This window comes from Telmatherina bonti, assembly GCF_933228915.1.
Source record: "Telmatherina bonti genome assembly, chromosome: 17".
Taxonomy (NCBI): Eukaryota; Metazoa; Chordata; class Actinopteri; order Atheriniformes; family Telmatherinidae; genus Telmatherina; species Telmatherina bonti.
In genome coordinates this window covers 32,700,257-32,723,601 of record NC_136615.1, presented here as the reverse complement: position 1 = coordinate 32,723,601, position 23,345 = coordinate 32,700,257, and the positions used below count along the sequence as shown (strand labels likewise).

Here is a 23,345-nt window from a genome sequence, read left to right as displayed (position 1 = left end):
TGTACTGTCTGTCTTCCTCTTTCAGTCCTCATCTGCTTTGAAGCTTTTATATGTACATTGTTCTGCTGTTGCAGAGTATATTTTTCTTTGCTGGCATTGGAGTGTGAAAACAGATTGTGATGCTTTCAGGAGCTTGTTTATTATCAGTGCAGGACAATTCTGGACATTGTTAGTTGAGGTCAGAGGTTGGAGTGAAGGTTTGTGTTAATCCAGGCAGCTGAGCTCAGTTTAAACAGTTTTAATCTGAAGGTCTCGTGACTGGAAGCAAACTGGATTTGTGTTACAGAATCTCAGTAAACTTTAATGTTAGCGCTGGAGACAAACACTGGAAAGCAAAGGAGTAGTCTGACCTCAGCAGCTTCAAATTCACTTCAGCTTTATTTATACAGCAGATTCCCAAGCAGGTCATCTCAAAGCACTTTTACAGACACAGTCCGGTTCAGTCCAGTTCACCATAGTTCAGTTATAACTCAGTTAAAACAAGTTCATCATGAAATCCACATTAGTCCAGTTTGTAACTTTACTGGTTTTTACTCATTCATAAAATAACTACGTAGCTATGGAAACCAACAGATTCCTCGCTGCAGAAAGAGACAATAGAGACAATAACCTCCGTTAGAACCAGAAGCATGAAGGACAGGAAAGAGAGTCCACAAACAGCAGAAGGTGAAGCCAGAGGGGCCTGCTGAGGACGAAGAGAAACATGGCGGTGATGGAAGATATTTCTACATGGAGAGACGTCCCAGTGCATCATGGGACGTCTCCCAGTGCATCATGGGACGTCTCCCAGTGCATCATGGGACGTCTCCCAGTGCATCATGGGACGTCTCCCTATGCATCATGGGACGTCTCCCTATGCATCATGGGACGTCTCCCTATGCATCATTGGACGTCTCCCTATGCATCATGGGACGTCTCCCTATGCATCATTGGACGTCTCCCTATGCATCATGGGACGTCTCCCTATGCATCATGGGACGTCTCCCTATGCATCATTGGACGTCTCCCAGTGCATCATGGGACGTCTCCCAGTGCATCATGGGACGTCTCCCTATGCATCATGGGACGTCTCCCTATGCATCATGGGACGTCTCCCTATGCATCATGGGACGTCTCCCTATGCATCATGGGACGTCTCCCTATGCATCATTGGACGTCTCCCAGTGCATCATGGGACGTCTCCCAGATTCTTGATTTTTGAGTTTGAAAACATGACATGACATCTTAAAGTCCAGGATTCTCTGGAAGCAGGCTTGAAGTTTATATTTTAGTGTCTGTTTAAATACAGTAAATTCTGTAAAACGCAGATTTTAAGTCTTAAATAAACAGCAAGGTTGGAAACTGAACTCTTAACATGAAACTCAAAGACTTGACTTGACACTAACGCCCCGCTGTGCTCTGAGGATATTTTCCCAAATCCCCGTCTTTATTGATGAGAGGAGGTATGTTGTTTCAGTCATGCTAAGAGCAGGCTGAGCCACTCTGTTTAGATACCTCCGTCTGCAGGGTAATGAACTTCAGCTGGAATACCAGCGTTACACACACAGCAGAGTTTCTCTGGGCCTTATTTGGGTATATTTATTCTTGGAAAAAGGCATGTGCAGCATCCTGCAGAGCTCTGAATGCTCCAGCTTTTCTTTCACAGCTCTGAGAAGTTGCTTCACAACCTTGACATCAGCAGATCACATCTTTTTAAAACTGTCAATTCTTCTTTTTCCATAATAAAATATAAACATTTGTGCAGATAAACATGAGCGAAGCATCTCCACCTGCGAGCACAGACCAGCTCAGTTTGGTTGGAGCTGCAGAGTTCTGGCAGCATGTCGTGGTTTTGATGCTGTAACTCTGCAGGGACAGACACACCCTGAAGCGGATTCTTACTGATTATTTTGACATTCAGATAGTGCCAGATGACAGCTGTGCTGCTTGAACCACTGGAAAACAACTTTTCCCCACGTTATTCTCGAGGTTTCTAAGTTTGCGTTGGTGTGATGGAACAGGAAAACAGGAAATCTGGACTCAGCTGTGAAGAAAAGGAAGGAATGATTTAGGTGAAGACAAAGGAAAGGCTAGGTGTAACAGGAAGGAAAACCATCTACAGAGATGTTTATAAAGGAAATTAACCAATGAAATGACAGATCAGTAAATATGTGCAGCGTTGTAAATGTTTGGGACATGTGACTCAAAACCTAACTGTGCAGCTCGTTGTCAGCAGCTTTTGTTTCCACATTTCTGTGTTTGCATTTTATCGTTGAATCAGTCGTCTTTTTCTCTGGTGTCATGCTTTGGTCATGCTTCCATAAACCAGGTTATTAAATATTTACTATGTATCCTTCGTTATGATGCAAATTAATTTCTCTCCCTTAAACTGCAGGATAGTTTTAGTTCATCAAATTTTTTTAAAATGTAAAACCGCGTGTCGAAACTGAACCGTTCACTCCCAGTCAGCTTGTAGACATGATGTTTCCATGCAGACATGATTTTTCCATGCATACGAGATGTTTTCATGCAGACATGATGTTTCCATGCAGACATGACGTTTCCATGCAGCCGTGACGTTTCCATGCAGACATGATGTTTCCATGCAGATGTATGTCTCCATGCAGACGTTCCATGTAGACATGATGTTTCCATGCAGATGTGATGTTTCCATGCAGACATTCCATGCAGACATGATGTTCCCATGCAGACATGACGTTTCCATGCAGACGTGACGTTTCCATGCAGACATGATGTTTCCATGCAGATGTGATGTTTCCATGCAGACATTCCATGCAGACATGATGTTTCCATGCAGATGTATGTCTCCATGCAGACATTCCATGTAGACATGATGTTTCCATGCAGATGTGATGTTTCCATGCAGACGTGATGTTTCCATGCAGACATTCCATGTAGACATGATGTTTCCATGCAGATATGACGTTTCCATGCAGACGTGACTTTTCCATGCAGACGTGACGTTTCCATGCAGACGTGACATTTCCATGCAGACGTGATGTTTCCATGCAGACATTCCATGTAGACGTGACTTTTCCATGCAGATGTGACGTTTCCATGCAGACGTGACTTTTCCATGCAGATGTGATGTTTCCATGCAGACATGATGTTTCCATGTAGACATGATGTTTCCATGCAGATATGATGTTTCCATGCAGACGTGACGTTTCCATGCAGACGTGACTTTTCCATGCAGACGTGACGTTTCCATGCAGACGTGACATTTCCATGCAGACGTGAAGTGTTCAGCCTCAGCTGTCAGATTATGAGGCTAAAAGTGATGTAAAATTAATGAACGAATAGATATTTAACTGTAATTTCATTTTTCTCATTTCACACATTGAATGGGTTCAGAATATTTATCACTTTTATGTTTTATCTTATTGCCGTCGTCTGCAAAACAAGTCTACATGTAGGCTCCAGGTTTTAACCCCAAGTCTAATCATTTTATCTGAACACAATATTATATCACACAGTGATTCAGTGTTTGCAGATATCATGAACATTGTGCTCATATCTACAAGTACAGCCGTACAAACGAGACTCCTGTTTTAGTCCAAACTAAATATTTTTACTGCTTAGTTAATAAAACCAAGCCAGCACAGGGTGAATGTAACTTTATCATAGTTACATAATTCTCCATTTTGCTTATTAGAGTAAAGGAAATGTCAACAGTTTTTTTTTTTTTTCTTAAACACATGGAAGTGATTACTCTGCTGAAGTTTGATCAATGTGTTTGATTTAGATCCTGTTGGAACTTAGATCATTGAACTGGTGCTTTGTTGTATCAATGCCATGTAACCTGAACATAATATGAAAAAAAGCGACAAAAATATCAATATTAACTGTCATATTTATATCTCAGATGATTCTTAGCGGCTAACATGGTCAAGATTTATGAACAAAACTGCCAGCTGCCATCAGGCAGTTTGGGTTCGGCTTTTTGGGCCGTTCTGTCCGTCTTCATGCAGATATTTTGATTCTGTGACCTACTCATAGGGCTTTTCTGCCATTTTGGTGTGGTGGTATGTGTGGTAGTGTGTGTGGTAGTATGGTACAACTGGTATTCTAACCTCAGTTTTACTGTCAGATCCTTCTTCAGCCATGAAGCTGGAAGGGTCCAGACTTCACGTCTCAACAGGAGATTTTGGTCCAGAAACGTTTGACAGATCAGAACAAGATGTGGTCAAACTTATCTCAAACCGAACAAGACAACAACACAAAGTGACCTTCACACACACACACACACACAACACACATTTTTACCAGCCTATTAGGTGATAACATGCAGACGCACATTCTGATGCTGTTGCACAAACTGACAGGCTGTTAAGAGGTGTCACTGTCAGGACTGATATGGTAGTAGGTCATGATGATGCATGCAATGTGTGTGTGTGTGTGTGTGTGTGTGTGTGTGTGTGTGTGTGTGTCTCAGGGCTGGACCTCGGATGAATCACTTTAAAAACAGAGATAAGAAACATTTCTGAAATCTGGATCAGTCTTTATTTAGTTTACTGAACTAAAGACTTCTGTGGAATGAGCTACATTCTGTCTGTGGTCTGGTCTCTGGTCTGGATTCTGGTCTGGATTATGGTCTAGTCTCTGATATGGACTCTGGTCTCAACTCTGGTCTAGACTATGGTCTGGTCTCCGGTCTGTAGTCTGGTTTAGACTCTGGTCTAGTCTCTGGTCTGGACTCTGGTCTAGTGTCTGGTCTGGACTCTGGTCTAGTCTCTGGTGTGGATTCTGGTCAAGTCTGTGGTCTAGTCTCTGGTTTGGACTCTGGTCTGGACTCTGCCTAGTCTCTGGTCTGGATTCTGGTCTGGACTATGGTCTATTCTCTGGTCTGGATTCTGGTCTGGACTCTGGTCTATTCTCTGGCCTGGACACTGGTCTAGTCTCTGGTCTGGATTCTGGTCTGGACTCTGGTCTAGTCTCTGGTCTGGATTCTGGTCTGTCTGTGGTCTGGACTCTGGTCTAGTCTCTGGTGTGGATTCTGGTCAAGTCTGTGGTCTAGTCTCTGGTTTGGACTCTGGTCTGGACTCTGATCTGGATTCTGGTCAAGTATCTGGTCTAGTCTCTGGTCTGGACTCTGGTTTGGACTCTGGTCTGGACTCTGGTCTAGTATCTGGTGTAGTCTCTGGTCTGGACTCTGGTCTAGTCTCTGGTCTGGATTCTGGTCTGGACTATGGTCTATTCTCTGGTCTGGATTCTGGCCTGGACTCTGGTCTATTCTCTGGCCTGGACACTGGTCTAGTCTCTGGTCTGGATTCTGGTCTGGACTCTGGTCTAGTCTCTGGTCTAGATTCTGGTCTGTCTGTGGTCTGGACTCTGGTCTAGTCTCTGGTGTGGATTCTGGTCAAGTCTGTGGTCTAGTCTCTGGTTTGGACTCTGGTCTGGACTCTGATCTGGATTCTGGTCAAGTATCTGGTCTAGTCTCTGGTCTGGACTCTGGTTTGGACTCTGGTCTGGACTCTGGTCTAGTATCTGGTGTAGTTTCTGGTCTGGACTCTGGTCTAGTCTCTGGTCTGGATTCTGGTCTGGACTATGGTCTATTCTCTGGTCTGGATTCTGGTCTGGACTCTGGTCTATTCTCTGGCCTGGACACTGGTCTAGTCTCTGGTCTGGATTCTGGTCTGGACTCTGGTCTAGTCTCTGGTCTAGATTCTGGTCCGTCTGTGGTCTGGACTCTGGTCTAGTCTCTGGTGTGGATTCTGGTCAAGTCTGTGGTCTAGTCTCTGGTTTGGACTCTGGTCTGGACTCTGATCTGGATTCTGGTCAAGTATCTGGTCTAGTCTCTGGTCTGGACTCTGGTTTGGACTCTGGTCTGGACTCTGGTCTAGTATCTGGTGTAGTTTCTGGTCTGGACTCTGGTCTAGTCTCTGGTCTGGATTCTGGTCTGGACTATGGTCTATTCTCTGGTCTGGATTCTGGTCTGGACTCTGGTCTATTCTCTGGCCTGGACACTGGTCTAGTCTCTGGTCTGGATTCTGGTCTGGACTCTGGTCTAGTCTCTGGTCTAGATTCTGGTCTGTCTGTGGTCTGGACTCTGGTCTAGTCTCTGGTGTGGATTCTGGTCAAGTCTGTGGTCTAGTCTCTGGTCTGGACTCTGGTCTGGACTCTGATCTGGATTCTGGTCAAGTATCTGGTCTGGACTCTGGTTTGGACTCTGGTCTGGACTCTGGTCTAGTCTCTGGTCTAGTCTCTGGTCTGGACTCTGGTCTAGTCTCTGGTCTGGATTCTGGTCTGGACTATGGTCTATTCTCTGGCCTGGACACTGGTCTAGTCTCTGGTCTGGTCTGTGGTCTGGACTCAGGTCTGGTCTGGACTCAGGTCTGGACTCTGGTCTGGACTCTGGTCTCTACTCTGGTCTAGTCTCTGGTGTGGACTCTGGTCTGGACTCTGGTCTCTACTCTGGTCTAGTCTCCGGTCTGAATTCTGGTCTAGTCTCTGGTGTGGACTCTGGTCTGAACATGTCACAGATGGATCCTGAACTGTTCTGGGTTTTAGCTTGTTAGATCTGGAAAAGATGGTACTTTTGTGAAATGAGCAACGTAGCTCAACCTGTGGGCAAACAACCCCCAAAACCCACTGATAGTCCCCTCTCATGTTGCCAGGTGTGTGTCATAAAGTTTGAAAATAAAATACCTAAGAACAACACAAGCACAAAATCAAACAGTAAAGGACATCGTAGGAAGGTGCGGGTGGACTGTCCAGCTGGACGTAGGTCCTTACAGGAAGTGTTACAGGCTTTTTTTTTTGTTTGTTTTTTATTTCACTCCCTTCCCACTCCATAAAATCACCTATGTTAAAGTACGAAGAATTAATACCATAATGTTTGTTGCTGAGAACTGGGCTAAGTTCTCCAACTTTCTGATAAATATAGCTAAACTAAGTGTGGAAGTGCTCCTTGAAGAGCTGAGTCTTCAGCTTGCTCTTAAAAGTAAACTAAGGACTCTGCAGAGCGGACAGAGTTTGGGAGATCATTCCACCATCGTGGCACAACAGAGGAAGAGTCTGGTTGGTGATTTAGTCCCACGTTGTGGTGGTAACACGAGGCGTCTTTCACTGGTGGAACGTAGCTGTCGAGAAGGAGTGTAGGTCTGGATTAGGGAGTGAAGGTAGACGGGAGCTGTTTGAGTTATTGTTTTGTAAGCCAGAAGCAAAGCTTTAAATTTGATGCACGCTGCGACCGGAAACCAGTGAAGTGCGATTAGCAGTGGAGTGACATGAGCCCGTTTGGGTTGGTTGAAAACCAGACTTGCTGTGGTGTTCTGGATCATCTATAGAGGTTTAACAGAACATGCAGGTAGACCTGCCAGTAGGAATTGCAGTAATCGATACATGAGATGACCAGAGCCCGAACCAAAAGCTGAGTCGTGTGTTCTGTCAGGTACGTCTGATTCTCTTGACGTTGTAGAGAGCATATCTGCAGGGACGGGCAACCAAGGCAACATGGACCTTAAAGGTCAACTGGTCATCCACCATGACACCCAGGTTCCAGGCAGCAGACGTAGAAACAAGTGGGATGGAGTCAAGCTTTACACTTAATTACGGATGTTTAGTTGTGTTTCTCCCCACAGACCACGTTGTAAACATGATTAATCAGGCTTTCCAACCATGTATAATGCAACATGAGCAGGTGTTCTTGAAGGAGACAAAAATAACATAAATTTCCTTACTTTTTGGGCTTTACTTTGTGTTTAGAAACATAAGCATGTGATGTTTGAACCTTTAACTGTAATGCTAAATGGGTGATTTCCTACACATTCATGAATATTTCTGAGAAACTGTGACTGTTTGTTTGGATATGACTTGGGAAGCAAAATGATAAGCTGCTCTGTTTTTTCATTTTCTGGTTTTTGGTTTAGAGAGGAGCTCAGGGCAGTCAGACCCAAAACTTAACAGACCTGCTGGGGTGGTTGCTCGCCTCTGATTAATCACGTTTTTGATTAAAAAACAGAAAAATATAGATTGACAAGATCTAAGAATGACATTCACCCAGGATATCCTGTTAACCTCTTTAAAAAAGGCACCTTTTGGAGCTTTCTACCTACTAAAACAATAAAAACTGCGATATTAGCTGTAAGTGAGAGTCAAGCATATTAAATATTAGGCGTGGGAAATCAAATAGAAAAAAATCAAATATCGGGATTTTTTGCTTTACGATTTTGAAATAGATTTATTTGTTAAAAAGTACTTTTTTCCTTCAAATAAATAAAAATAATCCATTATAATATTTTTGTCATTTTTTATTGTTTTTATTGATCTTTTATCTTGTCTTCTTGGGCATTATAGCAGCAGAATGATGGTCTGGCTGCTGTGTTGTTCTTTTTTCCTAATTGAAATCAAGAAAAATAATGATTAAAAAAAAGCTTTGTACATTTTTTTAATTTTGTTTTTAATCTACAAAAAATCAGCAATATTAGATCAGCAATAAGAATCGAATCGCAATTTAAATCAAATCAGCACCCAAAAAAATCGGAATCGAATTGGGACAAAAGCATATCGTCACAGCTCTATTGAATATAGAGATGTGTCCTATTTCATACAAAGAAAACAAGATTATGATGAAATAAACAGGCAACAACTGAACCTCATGTGCTTCCAGACCTGAAGGTCAGTCCTGTTTAATGAACAACTGCTCTTTAATAGACCTTTATTCACTGCAGACTTTTGAAAGTAGCAGGACTGACACATGTTACGCTCACAGAAAGGTGATTTAGGACCTGAACACAATGACAAAATGTCTGATTATTATGACATCACCGTCTTAGGGGACTAAATTCTGTGTGCTTGGGTTTGCAGGTAGAGGAAGGCGGGAAGGCGGGAAGTTTGGAGACGCCTCTGCTGGTTGGAGACGAGATTATCATCATTAATGACGTGGAGCTGAGTGGATACCGACAGGAAGCCATCGCTTTGGTCAAAGGATCATATAAGACTCTGAAGCTCACCGTCCGCAGGTACAGACAGCATATATATGTGTGTGTGGGTATGTGTGTGTGAACTGCAACCACACAATGTACCACACAATGTAAAATATATGATATATTTCTGTGCTGAACGTTAGCCTGCACATCTTTCCCCCCTCACAGCCAAAACCTGATAATCCCACAGGGGGGCATGAGGCTGATGTCACATTGAGGAACTCCCACTGGGTGTAGTTTCAGCATAGAACCAAAGTACAGGGTAAATAGTCAAGAATAAACACAGAAATGTGTTTGAAATTTACAAAAAAAAAAGACAGGTTTTTCCTTCTTCAGAGACACAGGCACCATGTTGACAGGCCTTAAAACAGGCCTGAGTAAACTCATCGTCCCATGCGTCAGAGCCACATTTCTGGTACCGGATTGGACCTTTTTTCCTTCAAAACTAATGTAATTCTTGGTGTCATAGATCCAACAAGGTGTTGGAAACCTTCCTCAGAGATCTTTCTCCATGTTGACATGAAGCATCACACAGTAGCTGCACATCCGTGATGAGAATCTCTCATTTGCATCCGAAGCTGCTCTGTCACAGTGGTTGTCAAACTGGGGGAAATGGTCATGAGGTCATTTCAGGGGGTCACCAGATAACTGTGAAAACTGTGAATTTGTGATTTTTTTTTACCAGGGATATAAAAATGAAACCATTCATGCAGGTAAATTAACATCTTCATTTTTTAACACGTTGATGAATAAACAGCAAAGTTACTGAACATGCCACATTAAAAATCTGACTGTGACATCATAGAGGAGGAGCTGATTTTAAGCATGTAAGCGCCTTGTCACAGCAGTGAACCAGAAAATCACTTTATCCTCCTTATTTATGAAGACTTGTCTTATATATGGAAATCACACAATGAATCGATTAGTCATCTTCTCCATGTCTACATGCAGTGAAATGCTGCAATGTGATTGGCTGATTAGATATTTGTGTAAACAGGAAGTTGAAGAGGTAGACATAAAAACAGGAATTTTGTCACATAACTGACACAGTTGACTGTTTTTATTAGTCAGGTACAAACTAAGAAGTGATATTATAAATACCAGATTGTATCAGCTCTCTTAGACTGGCAGGGTTATTGTCATCGTGATTAATCAGTTCTCTGCTGTGACTGTTCTTCCTCATTCCCCTGCTTTCCCCGATTGGTCCCGTGTAATCTGTAACCGATCAGGATTCTTCAGCACATCCTGGATCAAGGTCCAACTTAGAGCTTGTTGTTTCTAATCAACAGTCTTCAAAAACACTGCTACCAACACACGTTCCTATCGCTAACTTAGCATTAATTAGCTAATCGTTAGCTAAAAAGCACATAGTATAATTAAGTCTCAGAACTCCTCACGTTTGTTCCAGAAGCTGTAAATGAAGATCAAACTGATGTGATGCAGGCAGAGATAAATCTCAATTGACAGTTAATGCTTTCATAGCTGAAACATCATAAAATCGTAGCGCTGTCTGTTTGTTTGGCTAATTTGTGTGGCTAACTTGCCAACATGACATCAAGCAATATGGTAATATAACACTTATAATGTTTTCATTTGACACAGAAATAGTTTGGAGAAAGATTTGACGCTACTCAGGGTCATCAACTTTTACCACCAAGCTGCCTCGGTTCACATTAAAGCTTTAGGTTTCCAGCAGTTTTATCGCAGCACATTATGCTTTAGGGAGGTTTGTAGCAGCTACTCTTGTGTCACTTTCTACTTTTCATTTTTATACATTTCAGTATAAGAATGTAATGTGGAAGTAAATGATTTGGAATGTGAGAAAAGGACAACAAAGTTTAATATAACTTTGTTTTACTTCATGTGAAAGTGAACAAGCTCTGTTAAATGTAATAATTATGATTCCACCCGACATCTGACAGTTAACATATCGATCCAACAAACATTTTAATAACAAAACTACAAGTTTTCTGTGAAACAGGATAATTTTATTGAAATAGTTTCTAAAATACAGCTAAAATTATACTTTTCTGTGTTTGTTTAATGATAAATGTTAACATTTGATAAACAAAACTGTGACACATCGGTTTATTGATCCAACAGCATCAGAATCTCATTTCTGATTTTATCATTTCTAATTCTGTAATGATTAAATAAAATCCAAATTTGAAGTGGCAAATTAAAAAACTATCAAATTAATTAAAAAAAAAAGTTTTTCAGGATACGAATAGGCATAAAGTTTGCACTACACCCTGTTTTATTGTCAACAAACAGATTTATATTCAGTTTTCTTCTACACTGAAAAGCCCAACATCCAGACTGTGGTTCAGTCTGTTTTTATTTATTTTAGTTATTCATTTATTTCAATGCAACATTGTTGTTCATTTGAATATCTGAAAAATGTCTTAAGAAAAAATTAGATATTGATATTTTAGCTGCTTTGGTGATTAGAAGTGGAAGTGATTGGGTTTCATTAAAGGAAATAATTTTAAGGAAATTAAGGATTTAGAAAACAATTAAATGTGCAAATAACTTCTTTATGAAATCACACATGGTTTAGCTCCCCTCCTCTTAGATCATATGTATCTATTACATTGCAAACAGAATCACAAAAAGAGTCTCAAGAGGGGTTGTGTTATTCCACTAAGGTAAAGTTTCCTTGTATAGTCAGCATTTTCTCTTACAGCCTCACAAAAATGGAAGAACACCCCAACATACATCAGGGGGACCCACACACGGTTTTTAAGTCCTGTTTGGAAACAGTGGCTGGTTAGTGACGTGTTGATCAGGTGTGGAGATTTTAATAAATCTACAACAAATTGTTTTATTAACTGATAAATGTCTTCAGATATTAGAATATTGATCTGTAGTTCTTTTTTTTCCTCTCTCGCGTTTGTATTCCAAGGATCCTCTGTAACATCTGGACAGGAACAGCAGATGGAAAGTAGCTTTTTAGCTAAATCTAGCGTATGTGTTCACATGCTAAGTTACTGTCTAAGAAAGAAAGGTAGGAAGGAAGACAGAAAGTAGCGTGTAGTACGATCCTCCCATCACGCTGTGAACCGTTTGTGATTTGATGCGCCAGCAGCGTAGCATCTCATCTAGCTCCTGTAAGCTAGCAGGCCAGATGTTGTATGATGATATAAACTTCACAACTGATCAAATTAACCAGATGAAGCTTTTGTTTTGGTTGTAAATCCAGCAGCTGATTGTTTTTCCTGCCCTCAGGCCTCACCTGTCTGTGGAATATTTAGTTCAGCTCAAGCTACCAAGAAGAAAACTGCTCTGTGGTCATCAGGAGCTGTACTGCTCAGTGCAAGAATGAGTGTTACTGGTCTAAAAGTGAGTTGGAGTGGGAGACATCTGGTGTGGGAGTCTGAGGGTGTGTGTCGTACCATCAAGGATCTTCCAGGCTCATGAATTCCCAGACAAGTATTTGGGAATGAGGTGTGTCAGTGAGCCAGACTGCTGTTGCTACTGACACTTTCTCTTCAAGACACGCGCGTTAGGACACAATACAGGACTTTAGACTTTAAACACAAACACACACGCACAGTGGGGCAGGTGTAGAAGGACACTGTGGGAAGGCGTGGCGATGACAGAAACCCATAGAGGAGCAGAAAGTATCGTCTAAACGGCTTCCTGTAGGAATCTGATGGGGAACCATGAGAAGTCAACGCAACACAGGTTCGTTTGATATTTATTGATTCAGTTAGCAGGTTTTCTAAATGTTTAACACAGTTTGTCAACATGTGAACCGGTTTCTGTTTGGAGTTGTACTAAGGTTTGAAAACTGAGCCAAGGTTTGCTCGCTGTCCTCATGTGCAGTCAGCTGTGCAGCAGGCAACGCTGCACCTGCATGAGTTCACGTTTACCTTTGCAACACTGTGTTCACGAGCCGTCAGGAAGAGGTTTCCAAAGCTGTGGATGCTTTCCTTCCTTCTGAAGATCCACAAGCAACAGCTAGGTTGCATATCATCCATGTTTATGTTGTGGAACTATTAAAAATTACAAGCTAAATGTGATTAACTTCATTCAGAGGTCCAAAGGTGTGGTGTGTAAACATGAACAGATCTAATCTAATCAAAGCTAAATTATGTTGTATCATTCTTTGACTGAATTTTTGATAACGACCAAAACCAGGACATGAAGAAGTGGTTTAGGCAGAGCCAGGAGAAGGTGGCCAAGTCAGACTTTTCCCTAGAAAAATGTCCCTATTCCAAACAAAGTGGTAATCTGATGTAAAAGGTAGAGCAAAATCTGCACAATTATTTCCTTAAGATGAGTGTACGGCTTGAATCACGCCTTCTAAAACACGTAACCTTCATTGATTACAAGAAAAAGTGACCTTAAACCTCATCATCAGGTCTGTCAGGGTTTCTTCAGCGCAGTCATCACATCTGGTGGTTTTATGGCTTTTCATTAGATCCAAACTGTTTGGACAGGCATGTATGATCGCCCACGTAGCAGCTGCTGAGATGAGTCTGTTTAAATGCTGCATTAAGGGGACGGTTGTGTTGATATAGAATGTGTATAGAAAAAGACTGTGTGCTACATTCACTTGCACTGGGGGGAATGAAGTTTAGCCAGTTAAATGTCAGTTTATGCTGAATATGGTAGAATTTTACCATATATTAGTTATTAAAAAGGTCACACTTTGGACTCTCGCATAGCATAATTTTAGGGATGGCGAGAATATATATATATGTATATATATATATATATATGTATATATATATATATATATATATATATATATATATATATATATATATATATATATATATATATATATATATGATGGTGATTGATTTGCAGTGATGCTGAGGGAAGCCATTGGCTTTATACTGTTTTAATGAGTTCTGTGAGGGGGTCCTTAGGTTTTAGAGCACCAGACCCCCTTGTATGAGCTGTCTGCTCCCTGTTTGACAAGTGTTGGTCTGCATTGCCAGCAGAACGTTGGTTTAGTTTCTGGTGAGCGCTAGGCCCTCCCAAGACTACCCTAAATCAATGATTCTGTTCATAAGTTTTATGGACAGAATTTCTAGTCCCGGCTGAGGTGTTGAGGGGTTCCAGTTTGGTGGCTTCAGAAGGGGGTGTCTGCTCTTTGCAGATGAGGTGGTTCTATTGGCAACTCAAAATCTGAGACCATGGTCAAAAGGTGGACTGTTCTCCCCGGGACGTGAATGAGGTTCTGCTAAAGCAGCAACCACGGGTGGGTAAAAGTGAAACTAATGAGGAAGTGCTAAAAACTGCAGAACCCCCTCATCTAGGGGCTCCAAAACAGAGTGAATCCCCATAGACTCCCATGTTAAAAAGACCAACTTCACAGCAGAAATAAACATGTTTAATAGGTCAGGTTTACCTTCATGACAACTGTAGGGCAAGTGTTTTTTTTTGTAAACTTATCCATTTATAACCAATTTCATCTCAAAATTCGGCATATTTAATGGCATGTCCTTTTGATTGACAGGTTCCCGATACCCCACTTCCAGAAGGAGGAACGTAGAACAACTGTAAAATTTTTGCCACCTAACAACGTGACTTGGCGTAAGCCTGTTTACCTCTGTTAGCTAGTTAGCTGCTTTTAGCTCTGGGTTAGCTCAGTTAGCTCTGAGCTACAGGCAGGTCGGAATTCGATAGATCACAATCATTCACCCCCACACTCACAACCTTCCTCTCAGCTCCACTTCTTTGCCTACTTTTGTATTTTCCGGGAGAGACGACATGCATGATGCTGCCAAGATGGCAATGGTAGGAACCACTCAATGGGATGAGTTTCAAACCTACGGGTGACATCACAGAGGCTCCATCCATCTTTTATATACAGTTTATGGTCCTGCCCCAAATGGAGGAGTTAAAGTTTCTCAGGATCTTGTTCATGAGTAAGGGAAGGATGGAGCATGAAATCAACAGGTGGATCAGTGCAGCAATGTCTACAGTAATGTGTACATATGAGGACCAGACTAGACCTTGTACCATCTTCTGCCTTCAACTGTTTATTCTGTTGTTACTGTTGCTACTATTATTCTACATACAGAACTTTGGTTACGCATGGTATCTGAAAATGCTTTATCAATAAGTATTGATTGATTGATTTGATTATTATATCTTCAACAGAACAACACATTATTCTGATGGTCATTACCTCCATTTTACAGGTTACCATTGTTGCAATTTGACTACATCAAAAATGTAATTGTTTCTCTGAATATTCATCAAGCCTTATATTAAATCCATAGTGGTTTTTGTCAACCATTTTACCCACATCGTCAGAAAACCACCACAGACCTCGTAAAAGGACTTAAATATCACTTTAAAAATCCATCCATTTTCATAACCACTTAGTCCAATTCAGGGTCGCAGGAAGCGGGAGTCTGTCCCAGCAATCATTGGGTAAGGGCAAGTACACTTGGACAGGTCACCAGTCCATCACAGGGCCTTTTTAAATTCTATGTCCACAATTAGATAGACTAACTGTAATGAATAAAGCACTATCATTTAATGTCCGTTTTTCATCAAATCATTTCAGCAGCCTGAACTGATGGTCTACGGCAGGATGGATCCTTTCATGCTGTTTCCACCACATCTGAATGGTACTGCCATCAGACCAGACAACGTTTTCCAGTCTTACTGATGCCTTTCTATCGTCTCCAACCAGTCTGTCCACTCTCCTCTGACCTCTAACATCAACCAGACCTTCTGGTCCAGACAACTGCTGCTCATGTTGTGGAATATTTCATTTTAATATGCAACAGAGAGGACATGGTAGCTCACTGGATATTTCTCTGTAAACACTGGAGATGGTTGTGTGTCAAAATCCCAGTAAATACTCAGACCAACAACTATACTGTGTTCAAAGTCACGTAAATCTCCTTTCTTCCTCATTCTGATCTCAGATTGAGCCTCAGCGAGTTGTCTTCACCGTGTCTACATGGCTGGATGTGTTGAGGTGCTGCCATGCGATTGGCTGATTAAATACTGGTGTTAACAAACAGGTGCTTGGTAAGCTGCTTGTGTGTTTATTTGGTTGTGAAGGTTTCAGGTTTGATGTGTTCTATCTTTTTTTATTTTAAAACGGTTTGTTTTTTGTTTTTAAGCTACGTCTTTCACTGAGACTCTTGTAGGTGAACAGAAAGTCGTTGCAGGGGTTTTCACCTCACAGGACCAAAGAATCTGGTGACCTCTGTTCAACCCATATTCATGAAGGCGTGTGTGTGTGATTCTAGCAGGTGTCAGCTGGTTTGATTGTTGGCTTTGTGTATCTATCTGCGTTTGTGTGTCGTCCATCCTTGGTGTCAGTAATACAAAAGGTGTGTGATGTCGCCACCAAACACACCTGCCAGACACCGCCTCACTCACCACACCTGTTCCTCCATCTGTCTGACTCTTTCCTCCATACCTTCCTGCATGCCCTCTGATTGGTGTGATCAGGAGCGCTCTGATTGGCTGAAAACAAAGGCATAAAGAGACTCAAAGAGGCTTTCTCTCACACACAACACACACAAACACACACTGACAACCACAGAAGAAGACAGCTATGCCAACGGTGTGCTCATATCAAACTGAAAACAAAGGAGTGTTTTCTCAGAAGCTGCCCGTCACGGCTGTAAGTCTGCATAGTTTCTGGTCTTTGCGTGGACTAAGAGTAGTTTAGATTTTGGTCTTTTGGAGTAAAAGTTAAAGTTCGAGATTGTATTAGAAAAATATTGTGCTGTAAGATTACATGTAAGATGGGTTTTATTTAAATCCATCTTGTCTGTCTGACTGGACAACTAGCTTCATCTGCTGATACCTGATACTTCAGGCTTTCTTCATGAGTGATGCAGGAGCAGCGCTGCTCACCTGTGCTGTGTGTGTGTGTGTTTGTGTGTGTTTTTGTGCATAGGAGTGTTAATTCCCATTTCTGTTCCCTTACTAACATGAATGTGGATGTCCACTTAAAATATTTTCTCATGTCACCGCTCTCATACTTCAAAGCGTCTTTATGTTTCCATGGTCGTGAAGTCAGATCATCCACTAATTTAGTTTTTAGACGATTTTATCTGGATTTTAGTCGCTCAGGATTATTTATTGTAATTATTATCATTCTATTTCTTTTAACCATATATTATCACTTCATTGTTTAAATGTGGAATTACTTGGATATTTTAAATACCACACACTTAAGTCATTTTTATTTTGTTTTTATTGTCATCAAACTATTTATTTTTAAGAATTCTTATGTTTACTTTTATCTTATTGTTCTTTAAGGATCTTAGTCTTGTTGTATCCTCTTACACTTAGTTAATTCCCATGTTTCCCATTGAGGTCCTCTGCGCTGGGAGATATGTCTACTCAATCTGCGGGGTTGTTGCCATGGGGATGGCTGTTGACTCGGCGGCCCTTGCATTGCAGCCTTTTGGCTGTGGTGTGGATCAGGGCCCACTCTGCCTGAGTCGTGGCTGTTCCAGTGTTGGCTCCAGGATGTTGTTCCTTGGTGTGTGTTGAGCCAGATGCGCTTTTTTTTTTTTTTTTTTTTTATAGACTTTTTGGATAAGGAGACAGAAAATGCTTCTAGAGTTGTGGCATGCAACATGGGATTAGGGTGTGTCTGTATGTGTGTGTGAATCATCAGGCGTGTCCATTTATTTGTATTCTTTGTTGTTTTTGATATATGCAAAACACTTTGCATTGCTTCAGATAAGAAGGTGAAATAACATTGAATTGAATTGAATTGAATTGAATTGAATTGAGGGCTGCACGGTGGCGCAGTGGTTAGCACTGTGGCCTCACAGCAAGAAGGTTGCTGGTTTGATCCTTGGCTGGTTTGGTCAGTGGCCTTTCTGTGTGGAGTTTGCATGTTCTCCCCGTGTATGCGTGGGTTCTCTCCGGGTACTCCGGCTTCCTCCCACCATCCAAAGATGGTTATTGGTTATAGGTTAATTGGTCACTCTAAATTGCCCCTAGGAGTGAGCGTGAGTGTGGTTGTTTGTCTCTCTGTGTGGCCCTGCGATGGACTGGCAAGCTGTCCAGGGTGTACCCTGCCTGTCGCCCAAAGCCGGCTGGGATAGGCTCCAGCTTCCCCGCGACCCTGAATTGGAATAAGCGGTTCGGAAAATGAATGAATTGAATTGAATTGAATCTAATTTAACTAGTGGTCGCTTACATCCATCTAAAACACCAGAAGAAGTAGAGGAATAAGACCACTGTGGGTTTTTGCTTTTCACTGCTTCTTCTGTATCTTCTTCGGGTACGTTTTATTTGGCAGTTTCTGCAACGTCCGCTTCTTGCTCCTTTTCTTCTTCTCTGGTTTGTTTCTATTGTTGCATGTGGGCTACACAACTCAACACTGCCCTCGTGATTTCTGGTAGTATCGATCCGTTGGATTGCTAAGCACCTTGAAAACAGTCAAAATTACGCGCAGAACCAACGCAGGAGACGAACCAAACCATCTTCTGCACCGAGCCTAAATGGACTTTAAACATTAGGTGCAAAGTATGCTCAACTTCTTGAGTGTCTGCACTTTAAAAATTTTTTTGCTGCTTGTGTCTATGTGTTCATTACCTGTCTTACCCCTTGCCTCGCATCTTGCAGCTGTTTTGTCTTTGCTAAGCAGCCATCTGTACCTCAGTGGTGTTGTGTTACCATGAAAAATGGTAGTTTACCCCAAGCGAAAAACAATACAAGAGCTGTGAAACTGAGGACATGGGGCAATCGCTGGTTTAGTATTTTTTAGGTATCATTTGTAGGTATGGAATGTCTTAATCCACTGTTTTGTTTACAAACCTGCTTGTAGCTGTAGTGTATCAGCGAGCACTGAGGCTAAAAATATCCTGTTTGTCCTGGTAGAACATAACTACTCTTGGTACATTTCTACGTTACCTTACTTGGTAGATCTTAGGGATACATTTGGTTAAATTACCACATATAGTAATTTGATTGGCACATCTTGTAGATTTAAGATATTTTTCTGCCTGAAAAACAAGTGAGTGAAAAGAAAAGGCATGGCCAAACTGCCCAGAAAGAGTTTGCAACAGATGTTTTGGGTTGTTGTGTTTTTAGCCTGGTTACAACTACATATAACATATATGCCAAATAATATAAAAAGCTATTATATATAGCTTTACCTTAAACAAATAAGTGACCTTGTTTGTAGTTAAACGTGCCTTCTAACAAGTTTTACAACTTGTCTGTGAACAGTATATTTGTATTTACCAATATGGGGCCTTTCTGCCATAAACTAGCATATTTAAAGCATTAAATACAAATATTTAAATATGGAGTATATTCGGGGCGGGAGAAAAAAATCGATTCAGACAAAAAATTGACATTTTTTGTTTTACAATTTTAAATCTATTGTTTTGATCAAAGATTTTATTTTTTTCCCGAATTTTAAATGTTTATATGTTTAGATGCCACATGGAGAAGATGTTACCACTTGTCTCCTGTAGAGGGAGAAATGTTTCTCTTTGACTGTCTAGTAACACAATCTGTTTTGGAAGGCATTTAAACAAAAAACAGAGAATGACGGTGAACCTGCAAAAATGTCCAGAGATAAATCCTCCACCATCATATCTTAATTCAAAAGTCTGGACACATTTTGGATTTTTTTGCTTTGAAGGGAAAAGCAGAGCTGGACATGTGGAAAGCTGTTTGTAAACTCTGTAAAGCACATGTGGCGTACTGCGGGAACACACTAACGTTACTGCCCACCTAGCAAGATGCCATCCTGAGGTAAATGCAGAGCTAATAGCTAAACGCAGCAGCAAGCCAACAGACACTCAGACCTTAACTTTTATATGCAGTTCAAGCTTCTGAAACAAGAGTATTAGTTTAAACAGCTGGTTCAGATATATTGCTGCTGAAAACATCTTAAAAACTTAAACATAGTTGATTTTTTGTTTGGGAAATCTGGCTCGGGATATGGTCTGTAAACTTAGTCATCATGCAACATTTTCACTAGTCTGCTGTTTAAAAAGCAAACTAAAAATTGCCAATACTGAGCAATTTAAACAGAATCGCTAAAAAAAATCGCTAAAAATTTAATCAAGAGAAAAGGATATCGTCCAAGCCCAAGAGTAGAATGATAATGGTTCCAGTGAAATATGTTTTTCTGTCCAAAGAGTTTTCCAGATGAAGTTTTTACAAACACTGAGGATCCCTTTGGCTAGACATTTAATGCAGTCCTTCATGTCTACATCGGGAATAACTATATTTTATTATGGATAATTATATTGTATTCATAAGGCTGCATGGTGGTGTGGTGGCAAGCACCATTGCCACACAGCAAGAAGGTCACTGGTTTGACCCTGGCTCAAATATACATATATTTGGTTTGGTTTGGTTTGGTTTGTTTCTGACAATAAAAAAGTATCTTGTATTTACACACTGAGGACGAAGCAGCCCCAAATGTGGAATAATTAGCATCTACTCCACATCTAAAAATCACCAAAACCCAGCAGCTGTGGTTTATGGGTGAAAAGTGACCGTGGTGCTTCTAACAGATGCTGTGTGAATGTTTCACAGCCAGCGTTGCTTCATTCTTACCGATGACAGCTGCAGAATGTAAAAGTGTGCCTTTCAGGCTGGTAGTGTTTGCCCTGTCAGTGTTCTCTGGTGAACAAGCTGTAATCAGTCAGTCAGGATTTTGTTGAGCGGGTTTCGCAGCCATCTCCTTCTGCTTGTCACTGGTTTGCATGTGTTTTGTTTGGTGGTGTTGGTCGGACCCAGACAGAATGCAAAACTGGCCAGAGAATACTGGTCCCTCCGGATTTACTCTCTCCTGCAGTAACGACAAGGATTTGGCTAAAACCACATGCATGAATCTCAGAAAGTCTTGTTTATCCCCCACCCCCCCAACCCCCCATTGGATTTAACCAGTTTTAACCAGTTTAACTACTTTTCTTTAAAGAAAGATAGTTTTTATATACTTTTCCAGTGAGAGGCTGATCATTTCAAACTTATTTGTTTTCTTAGACACGAGTCATTACGAGCTCTTGAATGTGCTTCAGAGTAACTGTTAAAAATGAAAGTTATGACTTACTAAAGCTTTGCTGAAGTTGTTTGGTTCAGATATCTGCCACTGTGGTAGTAACTGGACATATAAACAGCATACAAAGCTGCTGGATCGCTCAAAAGGACATTCGTTCCCTGCACCAAATCTTAGTTCTAATCCGGCCATTTGTGGGCATTCGTCTACAATATGGGAGCCAGAGTTTGAAACCAGCTAGGGCAGCTATTAACATAGCTCACTACACTCCCAGATGGCAGAATAACAAATGTGGAGAGTGACAAGTACTTTGACATACCACAAGCTAATAGCAATGATAAAAAGACAAGAAAAAGAGCCAGCCATGAACAGCTATCTCCTGCCAGTGATCAGATACCCTGCTGGGATAATAAACTGGCCAAAAGATGAAGTTCAAACCACAGATATTAAACATGGAAGCTGTTCACCATGCATGGAGGGTCCTGCCTCTCCCCCCTCTGCATGGGAGGTACCACTGACAGATCACTAAAGTGGCTGATATGAACAAGTCCTACAAATGGTAATCTATATAGCCACTTTGGTCCCCTTAGTACCCACATGTCCTATTTTAACCAGCACAGCCTGCCTGAGTCCTGCTGCTGACCATGTCCATCCCTTTCTGAGCACAGTGTAGCATCTTCTGATGGAAACTTCCAGCAGGATGATGCACCATGTCACAAAGCTCACATCATCTCCACCATGACGATGAGTTCACTGTCCTCCAACGGCCTCCACAGTCACCAGATCTACATCCAGCAGAGCAGCTTTGGGACGTGGTGGAACGGCAGATTCTCATCATGATGTGCAGCAACTGTGTGATGCTTCATGTCAACTAAATCTCTGTTAAATGCCTGAGGAATGTTTCCAACTTGTTAGATCTGACACCAAGATCTGGTTGGGGGCGTGGGGGGCACTTCATAGGCCTGATAATGTGTGTGGTTAGTGTACTTATGTACTACCACACCTTGAATGTATAAATGAAAAGTATCAAATACTATTTCTTATCCAAAATCAATGCTGGGGTTACAAATAAAAAAAAATTAGTACCTGAAGCAAAAAGCATTAAAATAAAAAGAAAATGTGAACACACAGACTGTCTCTGAGCAGGTTTTCCACACAGTTGTGTGTGAAAGTGTCCCCCCTTTCCTCTCCGTCTTCTATTCATCTCCAGTGACTCTCCGTTTTTGCTCTCTTTTGTTGTCGGTTGACGTAATCGAGCTGAATGAATGTTTGAGTTTCTCTTCTCAAAAAACGAAGAGGAAGAAGTCATTATGTGAGCAAACCACATCAGCTCCGCTCCCGAGGCGCCCCCTCTGTCTGTGTGGGGATTAACTGACTCATGGGTACAGTGACTTTGTGGGGACCAAGATGGTTTCCTTCACCAAACAATCACAACCTACAAAGAAAGTCATTAAGCTCAGTAACAATATTTGATCTTTTAATCCTTAGAAAGTAGAAACTTTCTAATTGGAGGATCTAAATCTGGTTTAAACTTTGTGGCTGCTCATGTTGGCACATGATGGCATATATTCATGATATACGGGGGTTCAGTTACAGTCCGGACATTGTTCACCTGTTTGTTACTGTGGCATGGCTGTTGGGTAAGTGTAGCTGAAGAAGCCAGAGGGGCTGCATACCTGACATTAACATGTAATCATGCTCATTAAGTTCTAATATTACAACATTACTTTAAAAATAAGGATGGAAAGTAGTTGGCTGTATTGATGGGCAACTTTCAAGCTCCTGTGGATCTGAAGGATTCATCCCCGTTGTGTATATTTACAGTCGGGCCCCACACAAAGCTACAGAAGCCAAATAATTAATTTATTATACCTTCGTGTCCCGTTTGGACCATCAGAACCATCTTCTCCAGCAGTTACGACGTCATTCTCATTTCCTTTTCAGTGTGTTTTTGGGTTGTCCTCCATACTGTCTGGGAGCAGAGCTCCTCTCAGACCACCTCCACCGTCCCAGTGCCCCAGTGTGTGTCTGGTTTTAAGTCCTTGCTCAAGACTTTGAACTGGCTTTTAAACATGGTTGAGCTCGACCTTATTTTTATAGCATCTGTTTTGTTTTGTTGGCTTTTGTTTCTTATTCTTGTTGTTATGGCGAGGTTGTTTTAAAGGTTATCTTAGTTCTGGTTACTCATCTTATTTTGTAGTTTTCCTCGAGTTTCTGTTTAGCCTTGTCCTGTTAGTTCATCCTTGTTATGTTTTCTGTGTATTCATACCTTTCGGTTTCAGTTAGAACTTGCTGCTTCATTGTGTTTGTTGCTCTTCCCCATGGTCCATTAAATTAATTAAAGTAAGATTCTCGGCACTTCCTTGGTCTTCCTGCCTCTCCATCTCTGCAATTGGGTCCACATCTCCATGGCTTCGTGATGGTTTTGTCACACATTTGCTTTGACT

The 23,345-nt window shown here is 41.4% G+C and overlaps 1 protein-coding gene across 1 annotated transcript in view; it reads left to right on the top strand.

The window, feature by feature from the left end:
- Positions 1 to 23,345, top strand: part of shroom3 (shroom family member 3) — a gene marked incomplete at its 5' end in the record, with an annotated part of 88,069 nt that overhangs the window by 6,735 nt on the left and 57,989 nt on the right. The window contains one exon of the mRNA XM_079256400.1: positions 8,809 to 8,963. Coding sequence (XP_079112526.1) covers positions 8,809 to 8,963 — 155 coding nt within the window. The remainder of the gene's footprint in view (positions 1 to 8,808; positions 8,964 to 23,345) is intronic.